Here is a 22,379-nt window from a genome sequence, read left to right as displayed (position 1 = left end):
AGAAATCAACCCGAAAAAACAACTTTATTTGTAGAAAAATAAGAGCAGACACACCAATTCCACACTTTCTCTGTCAGGTGTGATATGATTAATGTTACATTCATGCCCTGTTTCTGTGCAACAATGCTGGTAGCGTGAATCATACAATTTCAATTTCACTGGAAATGGAAAACACCGCAAGTTATCATTCGTATACGTTTTACACAACTTCAAGTTTTCAAGTTTAATTTGAATCGAGAAACATATGCTATACACTGAATGTACAAAATATTAGGGACACATACTTCATGGAATACACTGATGAGGTGAATCCAGGTAAAAGCCATTATCCCTTATTGATTTCCCTTATTAAATCTATACCAATCACAAAGGTGAAGATGTGGATAGAGAAGCAGATGAGTCACAGAAGGATTTTTAAGCTTTGAGACAATTAAGATGGGGATTGTGCAAAAGGGGCTTCAACTCAATATCAGTATGATATTGTATTTTCTCACTTTTCTACCTGACTGGATATTTTCAAATACTGATGTAATTTGGGATTGTGTCATGTGTTGTCTTTAGTGTATCTGAACAACTTTATATTCCAGTTAGTGATATCTATGATTGAGTATAAATGGAAATGTGTGTCTTCCCATGGCAGATACCTAATTAAAAACAAGGGTGGAAATGTAAAATTTGATTACATATATGGGAGCATTGGAAGTGGTATGCGGCGTTCTCCTTTTCATGATTTCATGTATTTCAAGTAGCAAAATATATCATTACAAAATCAAAAAGTAAATCCCCAGACAAATCCCTGAAAAATCCTTGATTTTTGATTCTCGTTCATCCTACCATTTTCCCTTCGCAACACATTTGGAATAGGATTGCTGGTCCAGGTAGAGCACAGCGCACACCTGCCTGAGCTTACACTCTCCTTCACAGAATATACTGTTGTTGTAGCTGACCATGAAGTGACTGAAATATGTGTCAAAGGCTTTGGTTTGTGGCAGCCTGAAGCTCAGGGCCAGCTGGAGCAGGCTTTGTGGCTGGAGGTCTTTGAGTCCAAAAGCCTCCGTCATGATGTATTCAAGCCTCCAGTCAGATCTTTGTTTCTCGTTGGCTTCCGTCAGATTCAAATAGTACTGCCAGATATCCTTCAGGGAGAGAGAAAAGCACCGAAAGAGAGAGAGAGAGAGAGTCTTTTAGTCTTTTTAAAAGCCAGAAAAAGCCAATATTCAACTGAAGCATCTTGATTGGAAACAGTTTTTGTGCCCTGATTGACACCGCGATTAATCATCACGAAAGCCTTCTTTCCCTGATCTCTGATCAGTGGAGGTAAAGTTACCGTAGGTATTTGAGTACAAGACATTAGTTTGGTTTGACCTGAATTTGTCAACATGCATGCTAACTGAAGCAGTTCTCATTTCTCTTCTCTTTCTTTTCAAAGTTCTTTTTTTATTTTTTAGGGTTTCCATGAAGTACAATCACAAAGAGACTTCCTGGGATTTCACTATTGGCCCTACCAAAAAGCAAGTCCTTAAAGCAAGTCCTGAAGAACATTCAACCCGAAATGGAGGTGATCCTAATTTCATGAGCACAAACTGCTTATTATTTTATTGTTCTAAAAAAATATATATATTTATTGGCACATCAACATGTTTCAGCAGAAAGCCACAGGGCCACATAACAAAGAGACCATAGACACAAGGGAAAATTGCCTTTCTGCTCAGAGACAAGAAAATACCTTTTCTCATATACTGTACAACTTCCAATCCAAAAGCAAACAACAAGGTTTGTGGTTTGTATGCATTAGCATATTTAACAAAGTGATTGTAAACGAAGTAGCGACAGTTTGGTTTTTCTTGTGCATCTGGTGAAAAAGGAAAACTTCCTCTATAGTAGGGCAATTTAATTGCCGGCCCGCAGACTGAATCTGGCCTTTCAGTCATGTCAATTAAGCCCTTTGATTGATTCGGAGCGACTAAATAAAAAAAAATTTTTTATTTATCCTATAAGAATGTGTGCGCCTTGTGTTAATTTTTCACCAAAAACAGAATAAGTTGCTCCTATTTGTCCCGCCCTAACCGAGATGGTTACATAGGTAACCTTGGTTCTATGAACATGAAATAGAACCCAATTCATATGTGATGTGGATATGAGGTGGTTGTGAAGTAGCTGGCCGACAGAAGATGAGCAACAGTGTTTCTTACCAGCACAGTGTAGTCCTTGGTGTTGTAGTGGTACATGCGGAAGGCTGGGTTGTTAGAGTAGGGCTCCAAAATACTTTTGATTGGCGTAATGGCCGGTGACACAAAAAGTGAGTTCACTGGTTTACCTGCAGAACAATCCAAGGATGAGTAAATGTGTGTATGTGTGTACAGGACAAACAAATCTTGAATATTTGAATAAGTAAATCAATACCTAAATACCTGACCTAGGTGTTCCAAGATCGTCAAGTCTCTGAGTTAAACACCTGAGTTAGACCAATATATGTGGCCGCCATTCCTTTTATTAAAAATTGGATCAAGTCCAGTAAGTCCACCCTAATATGATGGATATGAGGCAGTTTGATAAATTACATATTTATTGTAGAATTGATCAGTACTACACTGGTTGTCTATGGGAAGCCCGTAATCTGAACTGATTCTAATAGGACATTTTGATCAGATTCCACACACGTATGCATGAACATATTAGTAGTAGTAGTATTGTGGGTTTCAATGGAGATGGTCTAAATACTGTTTCAGATGCTTTTCCACCCTAACACTTAAGACTTTAAATTTGTTGGAATTTTTGAAATGAAAATGGTCAAATTTCAAAATATTTAATTTGGGCACAAAATATCTGCTATTGGCAGCTTGAATCCAAACATATTCTTACCCTTAAAAATCCCATATCACAATCGAGGTATAGTATAGTATAGTATAGTATAGTATAGTAGCCTATAGTATAGTAAATAGTGATGGTTAGACTGATGTTCCCTGGGTAAAAAAGTAAGTTAGGTAAATGATAGATATTAATCCATTTTTCTGAGTCTGATCTACATACACCAGGTCTACATCTAACAGATCAACCTCGGCAGTGCAAACAGCTTCTGCTTCTGGAGTCGTGTGTCTGTGTGGCTTCAAGGTAGGGCTGAGCATGGCGTTTTAATAGCATGTTAGCAATTACATATATTAGTCTATTATTATCTTTATTGCTATCAAATCTGTAAATCATTACCCGGCGGAGGGAAGAGGGTCAGTGCCATGTAGAACATCTGATTTACCACACAGAGATGCCCTCAGGGAAGGGAAAACAATCAAGGCTATTTTTTTCTCAACTTTGCATACTGTGCTATGAGATTGGTCCTTCTCAGATACAGTAGAAACAGACAATACAGACTGAGAAGATATGTACAAATACATTGGAGATGTTCAAAATCCTTTTAACATGCATCTAGGAATTTGAATTTCTGATTTTTAGACCAGTGTCTAAGAAAGTTATCTTTGAGCCAGTCAGTGATTCCACACTGCAAAAAATTACAAGTTTTCAAGTGATTTTATCTTGTTTCTAAACCTATCCTATGACATTTTTAGTCACGTTGTCTCACTGCACTGGCAGATAATCTTGCTGGTTTCAATAAATTTCACTTGATTCATGCCAATATGACTTCTTTCAAAAAATCATCATAAAACAATGAAGACAATCTTGAAACAAGAAACTTTCTCTAAGACAATTTCACTTTTACCAAGTAAATGTCCTGAAACAAGTTACATTCTCCTGGAAAAAAAGTCAAATTTGTTGAAACCGGTAAAATTATCTGCCAGTGCAGTAAGATGATTTCACACAAAAAAAAATCCTAAAATAAGCTTGGTAAGTCTGGATACAAGATGAAATAACTTAACAAGTTTGTCAGTTTTTGCAGTGCATATCATTGCATTCATTTTCTATTTGATCTGATACAATCTGATTCAGTACCATAAAGAGCAATGCATTATCTAGCTAGGTAACAGAAATGGCGACATTAGCATGATAATGTCATTAGCATCACACGGGCAAGGCACCTGTACAGAACAACTGACATTATTTTAGCTTGACCACATGTATGAACTTCTCAGTCTCCTATATTTTAGATTCTTTGAACAATGGGAGGATTTGACCCACTGCTAGAAATTTCTGTCTGAACATCAACCATGAGTTAGCTTAAACTCAGCCTTAAATTTATGTACACAGCAGGAAAATGGAAAACAATAGGATGCAATTTAGTTTTTTAATTTTTGTCCACTTTCATGGCTTAAATTAAGTGCACTTCAACAGTATAAAATATTTTGAACCAGATTTTTGGCTAGGTCTGAAAGCATGCCTGTTTTTTTACCTTTCTCATCCAGCAGCACCATAATGGTGTCTCGGTGGGTGTGGCCATAGAATTGTCCTGCGATGACGTGACTGTACGTTCTGAAGATGGCGACCAGCCTCTCGTTGTGGCTCTCTCTTATAGCAGTGATGCCTCTGGCAAAGGGCAGGTACCCCACCGGCACATGGGCTATGATGAACACCTAGAGCGGAGATGGGTCACCAGTTTTAATCCCATACCGATTCAGATGACCCATTTATTTTCTCCTCCATTTTCTCTCCTTCTATTTTCTTGTAGGTAGCTAGCTGAAATTGAGTGCATCAGTAGAATTCCTACATCACAAAAAATTACAATCAAAACTAATGGTGCTATGTGTAAAATTTAAACATATACATATATATATTTAACATATATAGATATTACTGTCAATTACTGTAAACAAATGAGACCATCACCAGGACCATTGGCATCCTCTTCCAGCCTCTACACTGCATTTTACAGTGTGTGCCACCAGGTCAGATTTGGCAGGACATCTGCTGGATTGCTTTACGGCAGAAAGGGAAATTGCTTTGCAGCACAAAACAGGAGGAGGGTGCTGTTCTTCCAACGCAAATGGAGCTAAATCTTGCAAAGTTTCTGGCAATGGAGATGTTGGAACGAGTAAAAAAAATCACTTCCAACCTGTTTATCCTCTTCAGTAAAACCAGATGCTGGGGAGGCGCACGGGGGGCAGGGGTTTATGGCGAATGTATTCTTAATTTCGAGAAACAATAATACTAAAAATACCATTGAGATAGAGGCTGGCAATTGTCTCCACCACGGTCTCATTTGGTTACCGTAATTATACCAAGGTACCACAAATAATTTGAGAATTATATATTGATGGAGTCAAAGGTCAGGGCCTGAGTGCCCATACAATATTCCTGTGACCATAGAACAATTATGTAAGAGCAAGTGCTAGGAAAAGAAATAGAATCAAAGCTCAGGATAGGGATAGAGATTTTACACCTTCTCCAGGCTCTGAGCAGCTCTCTCCAGTGTTTCCTGCAGCCACTGGAACTGTCCAGCAGGGTCAGTCATGTTGACTGTGACTTTATCAGGACCGTAGTAGAGGATAGTGTTGAGACTGAGCACTCGCAGACCAGGCCTGACCAGCTGGGAGTAGTAACCACCTGCAGATGCAGAACACTGCATAAGATAAAGCTGACGCTGTCTTGATATGCCACAAATAGTCTCTAGACAGGCCCCAAAAAAGAGGGATCATATCACTCCTCTCCTGGCATCCTTTACTGGCTTCCTGCCGGTTAGAGACTCCACTGTAAAATCTGTTTATGAAGCTCTGCATGGTCTTCACCTCAGTAAAGTTCTGAACTTGTATGTCCTTACAACACCGCTAGATCCCTTAGCTGCTCTGATCGGGGGCTCTTGGCTGTGGTTTTACTTGCCTAAACTAAAGCTAACCTTTTCATGTGACGAAGAGGTGAAAATGGCGTGTCCAATTCATGCTATTGTCACGTAATCCAATTCATGGTGGAGGGACATAATGTTCACATAATTCGTGTTCACAACACGTAATCTGCATTTCAGAGTTTGTGCTCATTTCACGAAATTTTATGAGACTGCGTTGTTTTCTTTTATCCTTGTGAAGCACTTTGGTATAAAATGTTTTGTGTTTAAGGTGTATAAATAGAGTTGATTTTACCCACATATTAATCAACCCATTTTCATCAAAGATTTAGAGATGAATTGTGTGAGTGAATTCCTTTGATAAAAAAATGGGCCTTTCAGTCACAAAATAATCACTTTATATATTGATATATAGAGTAATGATGCGTACACAACACCAGAAGCTAGCTGCTAGTCTCTGGTGTGTTCTGGTTTCTAGTTTCTATGACCAAAGTCTTGACCATGGTTTCCTCCCTTCCTCATCTTTCAATGCAGGGAAGCTTGCCGCAGCTGAGTGCTGATATATGTACCACCTATCACACAGCACTACAGCTAACAATCTTATTGAAATCGGCCATCAAGACAGTAGCATGGTTTGTAGCAGTCTGAAGGCAGAGTAGATATAGTGGTTATACTGAAATTTTATACAAAACTCAAGCACCTTTTCAGAGAATCCATATTTTAAGTTAAGCAAAAAGTTAAGTTAAAGTGGGCAAATCTGCCTATGTAAATAGCAACGTTTGGTATTAGCTTATTTGAAAATTATATTAAATATTTGATGCAGATATCAAAGGCAACATGCAAATGTGCTGGCAGTGCAATGAAACAAAACCTATATGTTTTCTAAATTAAAAAAAATATTTCTATTACCTTTGCATTATATTTCAAAGATACCTGAATCCGTTAAAAAACGGGATTAAAAAGCATTTTCGTGTTTTCTTAAAATAGGTCTGGGGGGCTTAAAGGGCACAGATTTCAGAGAATGACCCTTGAAATACTGGTAGCTGATAACATTACCTTCTGTGAGTGTGAGCAGGGCTTCAGGCTGCAGCCAGGGCGCCCACGCCTTGGCAGCAGCCTGGTAGATGGCATTAGTGGAGGTCGGCAACTGGTCCTAAGAACAATGGTGGAAACACTTAATAAACTGAACAATCTGAAATACAGTTATCATGCAGCAGCACTTGCATGGCAGAAGCAGAAATACAATCTCAAATACATTGCCAATTATAACACAAATTCCTCAAGTGCTAAACCTTTTTAAAAGGCAATCATATCTGTATTTAAACAATATGGTACTGGATGTTAGGGTTCAACCAATATATCAGTTTGCAGATATTGGCGTTTTATAAAAAAATCAGACAACATCATTGATTCTCGTTCATCCTACCATTTTCCCTTCACAACACATTTGGAATAGGATTGCTGGTCCAAGTAGAGCACAGCGCACACCTGCCTGAGCTTACACTCTCCTTCACAGAATATACTGTTGTTGTAGCTGACCATGAAGTGACTGAAATATGTGTCAAAGGCTTTGGTTTGTGGCAGCCTGAAGCTCAGGGCCATGTGTTGTCCTCATCTGATATGATATGATATGGGGGATTTTTTTTTATTTCTTCCAAATTGCATCAAATTGGCTGTGGGGGGCAATATTTGATATCGCGGGAAATATCGCAATATTTTGTGAATATCGCAATATTCACAAAAAGATCCACACACATGGCACAGGTCATATAACATCGAATATCAGCCCGAGCCTAATGAGAAATTGAACAAGCACAGATCCTGTGCAGACCCACAGTGTTCAATTCTATGCACTGAAGCACCGCAACACAGTTAAATTACCTAATTCCACTAACGTTACTTAAATACCACAAGATGACGTCACCTACCGTTAAAGTTTGTAGGGCAGCAAAGACGAGTTACTGTCTGCAAATCCCTGTTACTGACTGTGGAATGTTAAGTTTCACTTTTGTTTTCACACCGGGAGACTCTGTGGATTGAGTTCAGTCTGCTGGTCTGCTGTCTGTACATCTCCAAATTACAGACATTAAGTGATGCGCACATCAGGCGCATTAGAGATCGATTTAGATCCATTTCTACACACTGACCAACTTGATTTTGTGCTTCTGTATGGGAAACACTGCATCTCACAGTCAAAACCGCCCTCTAGAGGCCATCGGACGAAGCGCATCATCTCCATAAGCATTACCTGACTGACTGAGTGACTGAGTGACTGACTGCCTGTCCTGAATTTGCCTCGTGATCCCTTTTCCCTCAGCTGCGCTGTGGGAAAAATTGAAATGAGCTCTCTTTACAGTAAAGCTTGAGATAGATCGATGTTGGAATGCTTGCCGTCCTGTCAGAGGATAGAGATGGTGTGCTACAGACAGTACAGTACCTGTGGCCAATAGTCGTGGTTGCCCAGGGCAGGATAGACCGTCAGGTTGGGGAAGTGCTCTCTGATGGTCTGGGTCATATTAGCAATCACCTGAATCACTGTATCTGTAGACAGCTCATCTACTGGGACATGAGGTGGACTGTCACTGGGAGGGAGGGAAAATACGATGCATTATTATTAGGCCAGGGCAAATGGGCCAGACATAAAATACTTCTGATTGGGTCGATACTACATGTATGCGTCGATGCCCTGAACATTTTTCAGAATTGGAGCCAATGCAAAAATGATACGGATCAACTGTGCCTGATGGTCAGATAGTAAAAAGGCAATGCTCTGAGTTATCTCAAAATTGTAATTTCATTGAATTTCTTTACACAATATCATTAAATTGTCCATTACAGGAAGATCTGAATACGCTTCTGTTGTTTTCTTAGCACCATTGCATTCCTTGGCCATCAAAACAGAGGTGTAGACAGATTCTTTCAATACTATCATGGTCAGTTGAGCAGATATACAGGAAAACTTATTTGCTGGTAATGGAGGAAAGAAAAACAGCCACCATAGCCGATTGGTACCATCTTAGCAACGGCTCTAATTCTGAAAATTTATACCAATTTTAAAGCTACAATATGCAGCTAGCTGTAGCCTACACGTAGATCAATGTTGGTGCTTTTACACAAATCTGAATGATTGATGTCCATTTTACCTTGACTATATTAATCTCCCTCTCTACAGCACCACTGCAGCAGTTGGGGGTTCAGCACCCACAGGTTGTCTTGTTCCCAGCATTAGTAAAACTTTCAATGAAGCTTCACCAGAAGCCAGCTGTTGAATTTGATGAGCAGTATGATTTGGAACTGAAGAAGGGGTTTGCAACATATCACATTACTGAGACATTAGAATATTTTATTCCCAGAATGCTGTAACATAAACGCCATCCATAGACTATTCTTCATAATACTGTTGAACAAAGACTGAGTATTAAGAAGGACAAAGCAGGTTCCAGTGGCCATATTATTTTGCCGTCATACTTTGTACGCTGTTTCCCCTCATTCCTCCACAAACCTCCCCCAGGTTTGTGGAGGAATGAGGGGAAACAGCGTACAAAGTATGACGGCAAAATAATACTACAAATTAAGCCCAACAATAATGAAATAAAGCAAAAATCTGCTTGCGCAGCAATTTAATCCTCAGCCCTAGGCAGCCTTTTCAAGTTTTAATCCAGGTACAGTGACAAGGCGTTCTCTTAATCATGTTTAATAAGCATTATGCATGCCTATAAATGCCTGGCTTAGCTGATTAGTCGCAGATTAATAGAGAGCCGTATGGTGAAACCACTGCTGTGATCGAAGCTTACAACTAAGTTCACCCTTTTTAAGAGTCATTATCACAGTCTTTTGAACATCCGTTTCCACCTCCCATAGAGACTGTATGGCAGCTCTCAGTTGCCACTATAGCTGCTTTTCATGCATTGCAAATAAGACAATGCTTACTCATCTTTCAAGGCCTGGTGCTTCAGTGATCCTCAGGACTGATTCAGTGCTTTCCACTATATTGGTCAGCAAGTGGTACTGATGTGCAAATGGTCTGCCATACTATGAAAATAACGATATAACAACAATAATAAATGACTTTATCCATTGCTTTTTTAATCTGAATGTTGGGTATGTGATTAATGTTAATCTAATGGGCCCATTCCACCTCTATTCCACACAAGAAAGGCATATTACACTTGCTTACAGAGCACAGCTGGGATAAGTAACTATATTAAAGATAGAGCCTCAATATTAGAACTAAAATATTTAATTACCATGCCGTTACTGAAATCAACTTTTGCAGACTATTTCTAATTGAGTAGAAGTCACTAATTTGTAGATGTCACTGCAGCCTACCATGGGAAGATGCAGTAGATGAGGAATATGACAGGAAGAAACTTAGATACACTGAGCAAACTTGAACAACTTGAACAGCGAGGCTGGAGAACCAGGGTCACATCCACTTCTAGTTTACTACTAACTACATCTACTGCTAGCTTACTGCTAGATATGTCCACTACTAGTTTACTACATCCACTTCTAGTTTACTACTAGATATGTCCACTACTAGTTTACTACTAACTACATCCACTGCTAACTTACTGCTAGCTATATCCATCCTAGTTTATCGCTAGCTACATCCACTCCTAGATTACTACTAGCTACATCCACTAACAGTTCACTATTACCTACAACCACTACTTACACTACTGGTATATGTGATGCACACAAAGTGTGATCCCATTTGTGTTAATTATTTTGATTTATTTGGTTTTGATTTTGCATGGTGTATAAGCCAATTGAAAGGACACTAAAGTGTATGGACAGGCAGTGTTGCGCTGTGGCTTCACTCTGGACTATGCGTGTGCCTGCTAGTCTTCTCATAAGATGAGAAGATTCTGACGGAGAAGCACACACGCGTCTGCGGTCTTGTTTTTCACCTGCTTTCACAGGTTGGTGTGTTGTATAAGTACATCAAATCTATCAAAAGGTGTTCCATGATATATATAGACATTCAGAAACTGGTAAAGCATTGATAATATTATCTATGAAAGTACTTAACCCATGCTAGCCCAGTTTTATGAGTTTATTTAGTGTTAGATTGATTTGATTGTTTTATAAAAGCCAATTGCAATAGGTCAGTCTCCAAGTAGCCTACTACTATAGGGACGTAAATGTGTTTTGTAGCTTAATGCTAATAAGTGATTTGTGGTTGGTAATAGGTTTAATGTAGCATGCAAATGAGACACTAAAATGGTAATATGCAGAATGTTGTTTTACATGAATACGGGTACGTTTTATTTTATTTTTGATATTTATGTATGGATGGATGAATTTAATTTCCTTTTTGATACATTTCAAAAGACTTGTGCATGATTTAAAGAACAGGATTTAAGAACAAACACAGTGAATGTGAGAAATTAAATACTTGAGACTATTGGTAATTGACAAATGTTTAATACCGTATTTCCTCTAATAGTGGCCCGGGCCTTTATTTACCTCAACTGCAGAGGGTACCAGGCCTTTATTGGAAGCAGGCTTATATTAGAGACAGGCCTTTATTTCTAATTCCCTCTGTTTGATAAGTATATTTGCTCATATTTTAGTACGATGCCTCCTTGTTTTCTGATCTGCTTCTGTTGGGGTACGTTAGGTAGACGTTTTTTTGTTACTGCAATGCATTACGATAATTACGGTAATCGACGACGGCATGCTCCAGAGACTTCCGCCGGCCGAGCCATCTTGTGGCACTTGTACGTTACTACAAACTACAGTTACAAACAGGCACCAGGAGTTTACCGGTATCCACCGTTGTTTGCATGTAAGCTGAAGCTAACTGAAGCTAACTGAACCTGGGCGCCGATGTGTTCCCGGTGATCCGGCCGAGATTTCGGCGGGGGTCCGGGGCTTGGATCGGGAGGATCAATGCGGGCCGTGGGCGCGGTGGAGAGGCAGCGGCGGAGAGAGGAGACGGACACGGTGCAGCCATATACTAGGTTTTGACCTAGTCTTGTTTCCTTTGTTTTTTCCCCCGGCCTGTATTTGAGACCGGCCTTTATTTGTTCGTGTCGACGACGGCCCCGGCCATTATCGGAGACCCGGCTTTTAATTGACTACAGGCCACTATTAGAGGAAATACGGTAAATAAGATGAGAGGATTCTGACAGAGAAGCAACATGCGTCTGCTGTCTAGTTTTTCTCCTGTTTTCACAGGCTCACATCCTGAGACCTGTAACATATACTACTAGTCGCAGCCACTGTTATATATCATATGATGGTATGGCTATGATAGCAGAAGCGACTGGTCATACACCGATCTGTACACCGATCGGTATAATTGCCTAACATAATTAAGGTTACAATTTGCTTATATAATTTGGTTTCTGAACTGTTAAGTGGGCTGTTTCAAGCCAGCAGGTGCAGCCTTCCCTTTAGGCTATGCTTGCTGATACCAATAGTGAGTGTAGAAATTATTGGGTGTAAAGTTGGGAAGGTATAAGTATAAGTACAGGCCAGTGTAGGTGACTATAATTCTGTTTAGTGTTGAGAGTGGGTGCTGGAGTGGGTGCTGGGATGTGGGGGGTTCTGAGACACCAGACCTTACTGTTGAACCTTCCGGAGGTGACATTGGTTTAATTCAATTAAACATCAGTGATAGGAGGAACCCACTTGATAACCTCAATGACAACCCTGCTGTCAGTCACCATCCTTTCTTCTAACATCCAATCAGGTTTCTATATACAGTGGGTGCTCACCCAAATACCGATGGGAAATCATTAAGTCTTGTGTAATCATGGTTTTTGTGTGCAATGTGAATCAGCTGTTACAGGAGGAAGCAACACTTCTGCTTGCTGACACACACACAGTTCCAGTTTGAGGGAACAGGATATGAAATTAATGCTACCATCATTATTCTTGTAAGCTAGTCACATCATTTGAATGCTGTGCACATAAGGCCATAACTGGAATCATTTCTAATAAACTACGGTTCGATCAATATGGGCTTTTGAAGGGGAATACTGATGTTTTTGGATTAAAGCTACTGTAGAATTAGATTCCAGTGGTGGCGGCGTAGGATTGTTTCCGACTCGCGTGATCCATACATTTCCAATAACTCCAAAGCGTTGTAAAGTCCAAAAGTCAAAATTTATTGAAAAAAGATAGATGTAATCTCTTCCGAAATTCACAACATGTTTTTAACTAACGAAATATTCTTCTTCAGTTATATTTGTTGCCGTTTAGCCTTTCAAAACAAAACATTCAAAACATTTCACTGCGGTCAAAAAACTGTTTGCTCTCCCGCTTGCCACACACAAAGGGAGGACCGCACCTGTCTTAAAGGGGCCGTCTAGAAGCCATCAAACAGCACCTATGGCTCTACCTATCCACAGTGCTATGTCATACAATAAAAAGTGTAACAAAATAAACGATACTTAAATAATTTGACCCATATAATGTCTGCATGCAAACAATATAACTAGATTAAATACATTTACATATTGACATACTCACAATAACAAAAAATCTATTTCGGCTCTAACACCCCGGCCCCTAATTGTCAAATGCATGGATTATTTTACAATTACCACATAAATTCAAAATAGAGCCGCTAAATAGAATTACTCTAATTACTGTAATACACAGATTATGGAACACTTAGAGTATTTAAGAGTCCAAAAGTCTTTCCTTCTTCTAGGTTGCAAACAGGAACTGAAAAAAGTACTGAATGTCCATTTCAATTAGTCAGCCTCTAAGAGCAGGCATAACTTAGTTATTGGCCTGTCCAATATGCTGGTGCTTGTTTTGATTTTCACCTGTCGTACTAGACCTTGGGAGTCTGGAGTTGTACTCAGGACACGACCCATAATCTATGAGTTTCTTGGTGCTGAGTCATCTATGACCAGGACAATGTCCCCTGGCTGGAAATTTCTTTGTGCAAGGGCCCATTTCTGTCTTTCTTGGAGGTCTGGAAGATATTCTTTCGTCCACCGCTTCCAAAACAAATCTGCCATATATTGCACCTGACGCCACCTTCTGCGAGCGTAGCAGTCTTCCTTTTTAGAAAGAGTAGGGGGCAGAGATGGCTGAGTTTTTAACTGAAGGAGGTGATTTGGCGTCAAGGCCTCCAGGTCATTGGGGTCATTTGATACCCTTGTAATAGGTCGATCGTTAATGATGGCCTCTACTTCACATAGTACAGTTTGTAATCCCTCGTCATCAAGGGTCTGCTGTTGAAGCAGTGCATTCAAAATTCTCCTGATGGACCTGATTTGTCTTTCCCAGATGCCACCATGATGTGAAGCTGAGGGAGGATTGAACTTCCAGGAGATTCCCTTTTTAAGCAAAGCGTTCTGTATCTGGGCACCATTTAATTCTTCAATTGCTTTCTGCAGTTCTCTGTTTGCTCCAACAAAGTTGGTACCGCTATCAGATCTTAACTGTTTGACTTGACCCCTTCTGACGATGAATCTGCGAATTGCATTTAGGCATGAATCAGTATCCAAGGAATGTGCCACCTCAATGTGAACAGCTCGTACAGTTAAACATGTAAATATGACACCATATCTCTTAGCTGTTCCTCTGCCCCGTTTCACCTCAAATGGGCCAAAGTAGTCCACTCCTACATAGGTAAATGGTGGCTCATCCGGAAGCAACCGGTCTTGGGGTAGGTCTGCCATCTTTTGGCAACCTCGAACGGCACTTTGTTTTTTACACACAATGCATTTGGTGATGATCCTCCTAACAGCAGCATTTGCACCCGGTATCCAATATGTTTGCCGCAGCCATGACAAGGTGTAGTTTCTGCCACTGTGGCCGACCTCCTCGTGTATGTGCCTGAGGATAAGTTGTGTCACATGATGACTTTTAGGCAGAATAACTGGATGTTTCGCTGCTGCTGGCATAGCTGATTTACTCAGTCTCCCACCGACTCTTAATACACCATGCTGAAGCACTGGAGACAGTTTGTATAGGTGGCTTTTTCTTTTTACTGATCCATATCTCTGAAGTGTTACTATATCCTCCAGAAAACTTTTCCTTTGGCATAGACGGACAATCTCTTCCTCTGCTTGCTCAAGATCATCTGTAGTTAGTGAAGAGGAAGTCAGTTTTATTTTTGCCTTCTTCAGGTGATGTGCCTGCTTATGAACAGGCACAGAGTCTAGACCACATCCAGGCTCCTTACGTTTGTGGACTAGCTGTTTGAGTAGTTCTTTCACCTTGAGAATCCAAGCTACTGCTCTCTTGAGCTTATGCCAGGTGGAGTAATGAGTCAATAGCTGGTCAACTGGGTCTTCTGTACCTGTCACAACTGCAACTAATGCACTTGTTTTTATCGCAGGGTCTCCAGCATCCACTTGACTGATGTCATCTGGCATTTTAGGCCATTCTGTTTTTGGCTGCTTAAGAAAAGCCGGCCCAGAAATCCAGTTGGTGCTCTTCAAGAAGTCACTTACTGAAACGCCTCTTGATGCCTGGTCTGCCGGATTTAGTGTTGAGCTTACATATCTCCATTGTGAGATGTCAGAACCCTCTCTAATGGCAGTGACCCTATTGGCTACAAAGGTTCGAAAACGTGCAGTTCTGTTATGGATGTATTTCAACACTGTTGTGCTGTCGGTCCAGAAAATGGAGTCTTCAAGTGGAAACTCAATTTCAGCTCTAAGCATCTTGTTAATGTGGACAGCAACCAGAGCGGCAGTAAGCTCCATTCTTGGGATTGTTACTGGTTTAATCGGAGCCACTCTAGCTTTCCCCAAGACAAAAGCACTGTGGATAGAATTGGCGCTGTTCTTCAACAATAGATATGAAACTGTGCCATATCCAGTCTCACTTGCATCAGAAAAATGATGGAGCTGAGCTGAAACTGGTTCTCCAAAGGCTTGCCCTTTAAAACATCTGCTCACCTTGAATTCAGATAGTAGATGCAATTCAGTCAGCCATTTGGTCCACTGGTGAGCATAGGCATCTGGTATTGCTTCGTCCCAGCCACACTTCATCCTGCACAACTCCTGTAAGATCTGCTTAGCTGGTAGAATTAATGGAGCGAGGATTCCGAGGGGATCATAAATTGAGCTGACCATCGAGAGGATGCCCCGTCTCGTAAGAGGTTTGTCTTTGATGACCATTCTGAACTTCAGGGCATCTGACTCAATACACCAGTGGACTCCAAGTGCTCTTTCCACTGGAAGTTTGTCCTGATCTAGGTCCAAATCTTTGACCTCTTTGGCACGTTCTTCTTTTGGGATAGAAGAAAGTACCGCCCGCCTATTGCATGTCCATTTGGTCAGTCTGAAGCCCCCTTTCTTACAGAGCATGCTGAGGTCCTGGATGAGTGTGATAGCTTGTTTTTCTGTGGGGACTGATTTGAGGCAGTCATCCACGTAAAAATTCCTCTGAACAGTGCTGATGACTTCATTCGAGAAATGGTCTTTATTGTCTTCTGCACATTTTCTTAGTGCGAAATTTGCACAGCTGGGTGAAGAGGTAGCACCAAAGAGATGGACTACCATCTTGTACTCTTCTAGCTGTTGTTGAGTGTCGCCATTAGGCCACCACAGAAATCTTAACAGGTCAGAGTCTTTGTCAGGAACTCTTACCTGATGAAACATGGCCTCTATATCTGCCATCAGGGCGACTGACTCCTGTCTGAATCTGGTCAGGGTTCCAATGAGACTGTTGGTTAAGTTGGGACCCTGCAACAGCTGGTCATTCAGTGATGTGCCCTGATAAGTAGCACCGCAGTCAAACACCACACGGATTTTGTTTTTCTGTGGATGGTACACGCCATGATGTGGGATGTACCAAACCCGTTTGTCTGGTGCCTGTGTAGAGTTGAGCAGCTTCACTGCAAAGCCTTTGTCAATCAGTTCTTGCATGAAGTTGTTATAGTCATCACAGAATTGTCTGTTCCTCATCAATTTCCTTTTGATGCCGAGAGCTCGTTGTTGTGCTACACACCGGTTGTTCGGAAATGAGCACTCTTTGTTTTTTAAAGGGAGTCCAATGCAATAATGTCCATCAATCAGTTTTGCTGACTCCTTGACATGGTCCATAAACTGTTGATCCTCAGTGGACATTTCCTTTTGTTCATCATGCTTTTTTTCAGGAAAGTCATACTTAAGTTGCTGTTGTAGGATTACATCCAGCGGTACCACAGCAATCCTGTTGGTCATGACATGGGGTGTTCCATTTTGTTTGTTGGTACCTCCTCCCCTCAGGGGGCCATTAATAGTCCAGCCTAAAATGGTTTTAACTGCATATGGCCCTTCTCCCTGACTGTTGATGACCCTCAAAGGCTCCATAGCTTTGGGGACATTGGTTCCAATCAGTAAACCGACTCCTGCTTCGATATGAGGGATGTGGACATCTTTTAAATACGGCCATTTGTCCACATCACCTTGCAGTGGAATGTTTTCAGTACTGACTGGGATTTCCTTTTGGCTGAAGATATGAGGAAGGTCTATAAACACGTTCTCATTCAGGCCGCTGATCTCTAAACCAGAGATGCTATTGGAACCAACATATCTTAGTTGTCCCATCATTCGCAGCAGAATGCCAGTTCTCCTTCCAGACACCTTTAGCTCAGCTTTAGATCTTTAGATCAGGGTCTCCGTGCAAAACGTTGCACTACTACCTTGGTCAAGGAAGGCGTATGTTGCAATTATTTTACTACCTTTCCTTAATTTGACCAGAACAGGTACAATAGGAAGAATGCAGTCTGTCTCACCGGCCCCATTCTGCACATCGATTGCATTATTCATCGTTACCGGTGCGCTGGTGACTGGTTGCTGGTTGCCTTGCTCCCCTTCTGTTGAGCCCTTTCCTCCTGTGATATGCAGCAGGGTAGGATGTCTCCCTTGGCAGGTTTGACAGGTTATGCGTCGCTTACAGTCCTTGCTTAAGTGACCTTTCTTTAAGCATCCAAAGCAAAGTCCTTGTCTTTTTATGAACTCAACTTTGCTGCTGTGTGGCTGTGCTCCAATGTTGTGGCACTCCATAAGATTATGTTTTCCTGTGCAAAATATGCATAAGGAACCAGGATCCTTGTTTTGTTTTTTTATTACAGAACTATTGTCTTTTGTGAAGCCTTTGTCAGTATCACATACTACAGCCACTGCAGTGACAAAGCTGCTTCTACTGCTCTTTGATTGCTGTTTGAAGTCTGTGAACTTAGGTTTCAAAATCCCTTTTCCAGACATGGGATCTTGGATGTCACCAAAAAGCGGATCTAAAAGTATTTTAGCCTGCCTCTCCAGGAACTCCACTAGGTCCCGGAATCCAGCCCTTTGTCCCGTTCTCTCCAAGATGTCACAGGCCTTTGTTCTGAATCTTTCACGAAGCTTGTAGGGAAGCTTTAACATGATCATTTTCAGGTTTGATGGACTATCAAGCTCTGCCATGTATAACAAATCTTGCATGGTATTACAACAGCCTCTGAGGTATAATGCATAGGCGTGCAGTGCTTTTCCATCATCTGATCTGATGTTTGCCCAATTCAAGGCCTTTTGCATGTATGCCTGGGAGACTTTAATTTCATCACCAAAGTGTGCTTTAAGTAGCCTTTTAGCTTCATAATAACCTTGGTGTGGGTCCATGTGCATACAACTGCGAACCAACTCCCTTGCTTGACCAGTTGTGTATTGTTCCAGGAAATAAAGTCTGTCTTGACTTTTGCTTGTCTTGTCCTCAATACCATATTCAAAAGCTTGCATGAATATTCTAAAATTTAGTGGGTCCCCATCAAACACAGGTATCTCCCTTGTAGGCAGTAAAGCTAACCTTTGCTGCATAATAATGAGGTCTGCAATGCCACTTTGTATTTGAGTGACAGTAGGATCTGATTTGGCATCCCCATTATCATCTGCATATTGTTGAGGAGACCTTAGAGATGCGTGCTGGTGTGGTTGGTTTACCACTGGGGCTTGGGGAGGCTGCAGCTTTAAGTGTTGTTGCAGTATACTTTTCTGCAATGGTGTCTTAGGCACAGTGTCAATCTTTGCATACTCCACAGGTGATTCCATCTCTGTACGTCTTCTGTAATTTTCTAAATAGGAGTCCATGCCATCTTCTCGCTTTACTGGCTGTGTTGTTTGTCCAACCTGAGAGGACATTTCGAAACTCTCCATGACTTTTAATTTAGCATTTGAAACTGCAATATCTGTTTCCAGTTCAAATTTTTCCTGTTTTGCTTTCAGTTGTGCTTTTAGTTGAGCTTCTTCCATTTCCAATTGGTGTTTCTCATTTAATGCTGCTGCTCGAGCTAGTAGAGCTGCTCGTTCTGTTTCCACCCTCATACCTGCAGAGGAAGCAGATGATGACGATGATGACGTTGTCCTTTGAGAACCTTTGGATTTGTTCGACCCTTTAGATGTCACAGAAACACTATTCTCTGGTCTAATAAGTGATTGTGTGTCCGCTTGATGTGCATTTATCCATGTTTCCACGTCATCTAAAAACTCTGTAAAATGCATTATCTTCGGCTCATACCATGTCACACGATCATCTTCTCTCTCCTCAGAGGATAGTAACATATGGACTGAATCATGTGTATCCTTAAAATCACTTAGAGCACATTTGAATGATTCAACTCGGTCCATCACATTCCCAATGTCTTTGTCATTCATCAATGATTTTATTTCATTCTTTTTGCGTGTGCACACTCCCAATTTACCTCTGCGTGTTCCAAGGAGCGCATTTAAATGTGCCTCTGCAGCAGCGTCTGCAGCAATCTGCGCAGGAGGTGTTTCTTCCTCCATTTTCAAAAGTTCAAGGCTTTATACTGTTCTAAATTAACGGCACAATCCAAAGATCACTTTTGCATTTCCACTTTTCATTTGCATCCATTAACGCACAGTATCCACTTTGATTTAATTCATGATGTGCCGCTTACTTTTTCCTCCATCAGCGGCGCTTCATCCATCGGCGCTTCATCCGATCCAACAAACTTTTTAGAAGTACAGATCAATCCCTTCCAACCGAAGAAATCAATGTCCATATAATCCTTCACATTGAGCAGTTTTTTGACAATGTAGAATTAGATTCCAGTGGTGGCGGCGTAGGATTGTTTCCGACTCGCGTGATCCATACATTTCCAATAACTCCAAAGCGTTGTAAAGTCCAAAAGTCAAAATTTATTGAAAAAAGATAGATGTAATCTCTTCCGAAATTCACAACATGTTTTTAACTAACGAAATATTCTTCTTCAATTATATTTGTTGCCGTTTAGCCTTTCAAAACAAAACATTCAAAACATTTCACTGCGGTCAAAAAACTGTTTGCTCTCCCGCTTGCCACACACAAAGGGAGGACCGCACCTGTCTTAAAGGGGCCGTCTAGAAGCCATCAAACAGCACCTATGGCTCTACCTATCCACAGTGCTATGTCATACAATAAAAAGTGTAACAAAATAAACGATACTTAAATAATTTGACCCATATAATGTCTGCATGCAAACAATATAACTAGATTAAATACATTTACATATTTACATACAATAACAAAAAATCTATTTCGGCTCTAACAGCTACTGATAGCTGATGTTTTGTGCTGATATTCAGTTTCTTTATTTTTGGCATGAAAATGATCATATATTCAGTGTTCCACCCAAATAATTATTCTTGTCAGGATGGAATGGATGGATGCATACTTGTGTGGAATCTGATCAAAATGTCTATATTAGAATCAGTTTGGGTTAAGGGTTTCCCATAGACAACCAGGGTAATATTGATCAGTTGTACAATAAATATGTATTCAATCGAACTTCATCACATCCAATATATCAGAGGTGGACGACACTGACTGGACCACCATCCTATTTTTCAGTGAAGGGGCAATATCGGCTCCATATATCAGTTTAACCTATAATAACCATAACATCCATCCATCCTTCCGGTCATCATTATTACTCCCCATATCACTGTACCTACCCGGTCCATATGATGAAGTCCAGTGGTGGGGTGACCTGTGCCATGTGCATGAAGGCTGATTGGATGAGGCGGTAGGGTGAGTCACACAGGAAGTCCCCGTACAGGCCGGCCTGGGGGGCGGGGACCCCTTTGGAGGAGAAACACACCTTGGTGGGGTCCGGAGACAGGTGGTAGGTGGGGTCCAGGTGGAGGTCTGTGATGTGCCAGAACCTCCCTGGATGGATGGATGGATGGATGGATGGAGGGATGGATGGATGTTGAATGGAAAGACAGGGCAAAAGGTTTAAAGAGAGTTTTGAGAGTTTAGAGTTTGTTACATATAACAGCAATACACAGCAAAATAAAATTTCACTTCAAAATAACGGATAGCAACAGTAAGATGCACACAAAAATGCATTAAATTAATGCCAACAGATACAGCTGCTAATTGACGTAGCCCGAAACTCCATTCAAAACGTCTGGCTCAGGTTTAGATTCAGTTTAAAGGGAAATGTACATACCTCCTAAAATCTGACTTAGACCTTTTCTAAAACATTAGGAGCCACTTTTCAATTCGGCATACATTCAATCCACCAAGCAGCACTTATTTTCATACAATTTCAACTTTTATAGCTGGTTCGCCTGCTATGTTTTTCTTCCACCAAAACACACAGTGGACTGCAGTAGCGAGCAGTGTGAACCAATTCTAATAATTGAAATTGAACTAACCAATGTAGCGTATAATAAATGAAAGGAGGTTTTTGTTCATTTACTGTAGCTGTTTAAACAACTGAAAATTTCCAAAACAAAGTGTGGCGCAGTCACCTTGCCCAGACAGGTTCCGTTCTCTTGTATGGGATGAGAACGTACATTCAAAATTCTGGCAATAGATGTGACTTTGATTATCCCCAAACGACACATAGCTCTTAGAACATGCCTTAAGTCTTTTTACGAATCGAACATGTCTTATGGTAAATTCGGCATACAAGTGATCCACCAAGCAGCATTCTGTATAAATAAAATCTCTACTTTTATAGTTGCTTCGCACTGCTCGCCACCACTTACCACGGTGTATTTTGGTGGAAGATGACTGGGAATAACAGGGGAACCAATTCTAAAAAGTGAAAAATTATTGAAGCCAGAGCTGCTCGGTGGCTTATATGTATGCCGAACTGAAGAGTGGAACCTTGTTAGTCAGAAAAAATCTTCAATCATGTTCTACCTTGTATGTACTGTTGCCGATAAACACCGTGAAGTTACATTGCTAGATTTCTAATACAGTTCAGCGCACGACGGAAAGTCTCGGGGTTTGGACTCACCTGTGCTCGGCAGGTAAACGCTTTCAATGGGAGCCGCCGTCAGCGGAGCCGCGCCGCAGAGTAGCAGCAGAAGACAAGCCAGCGGTACCATGGCAACTCTGTTAAAAACTAACGTTACTATACATACAACCTAATGCTGCAGGCCATATTGGATCATTCCCATGAAATAAACAGGAAGTAGCCCACAGTGGTCATGTGACTCCCTGGGTTTGGGAGCCCAGAGGGCGGGCTCGCTGTCAGTCAAACACAATGAATATGTACACTGCCAGATTGCTGCTTTCCATGCATGGGTTGGGAACGGGGTATAATAAGGTGCTTAGCCAGAGTCCAAATTTTATCTTGTAGTTTTTGTCATTATAATAGAAAAATGGAAGAAAAATGACCAGAAAACTATTCAAAGCCACAATATCTAAGAAGGTCACATCAGGGGAGGGGAGCGACCAGGAACAATAATGC

General features: G+C 41.0%; 1 protein-coding gene across 1 annotated transcript; it reads right to left on the bottom strand.

The window, feature by feature from the left end:
- Window positions 1-5: 5 nt before the first annotated feature.
- smpdl3a (sphingomyelin phosphodiesterase acid like 3A) lies at window positions 6-22,076 on the bottom strand. Its single transcript, XM_071927328.2, has 8 exons — window positions 21,924-22,076; window positions 20,626-20,839; window positions 8,163-8,307; window positions 6,782-6,878; window positions 5,327-5,490; window positions 4,340-4,520; window positions 2,193-2,317; window positions 6-1,136 (listed from the first exon to the last, which is right to left on the bottom strand). Exons 1-8 carry the CDS (start codon window positions 22,012-22,014, stop codon window positions 831-833), a joined length of 1,323 nt encoding a protein of 440 aa, XP_071783429.1. The 5' UTR covers window positions 22,015-22,076; the 3' UTR covers window positions 6-830.
- Between the last annotated feature and the right edge of the window lie 303 nt (window positions 22,077-22,379).

Source organism: Centroberyx gerrardi, chromosome 18, assembly GCF_048128805.1.
Source record: "Centroberyx gerrardi isolate f3 chromosome 18, fCenGer3.hap1.cur.20231027, whole genome shotgun sequence".
Taxonomy (NCBI): domain Eukaryota; kingdom Metazoa; phylum Chordata; class Actinopteri; order Beryciformes; family Berycidae; genus Centroberyx; species Centroberyx gerrardi.
Note: the sequence above shows the minus strand (reverse complement) of the source record. Positions and strands in the feature narration are given on the sequence as shown.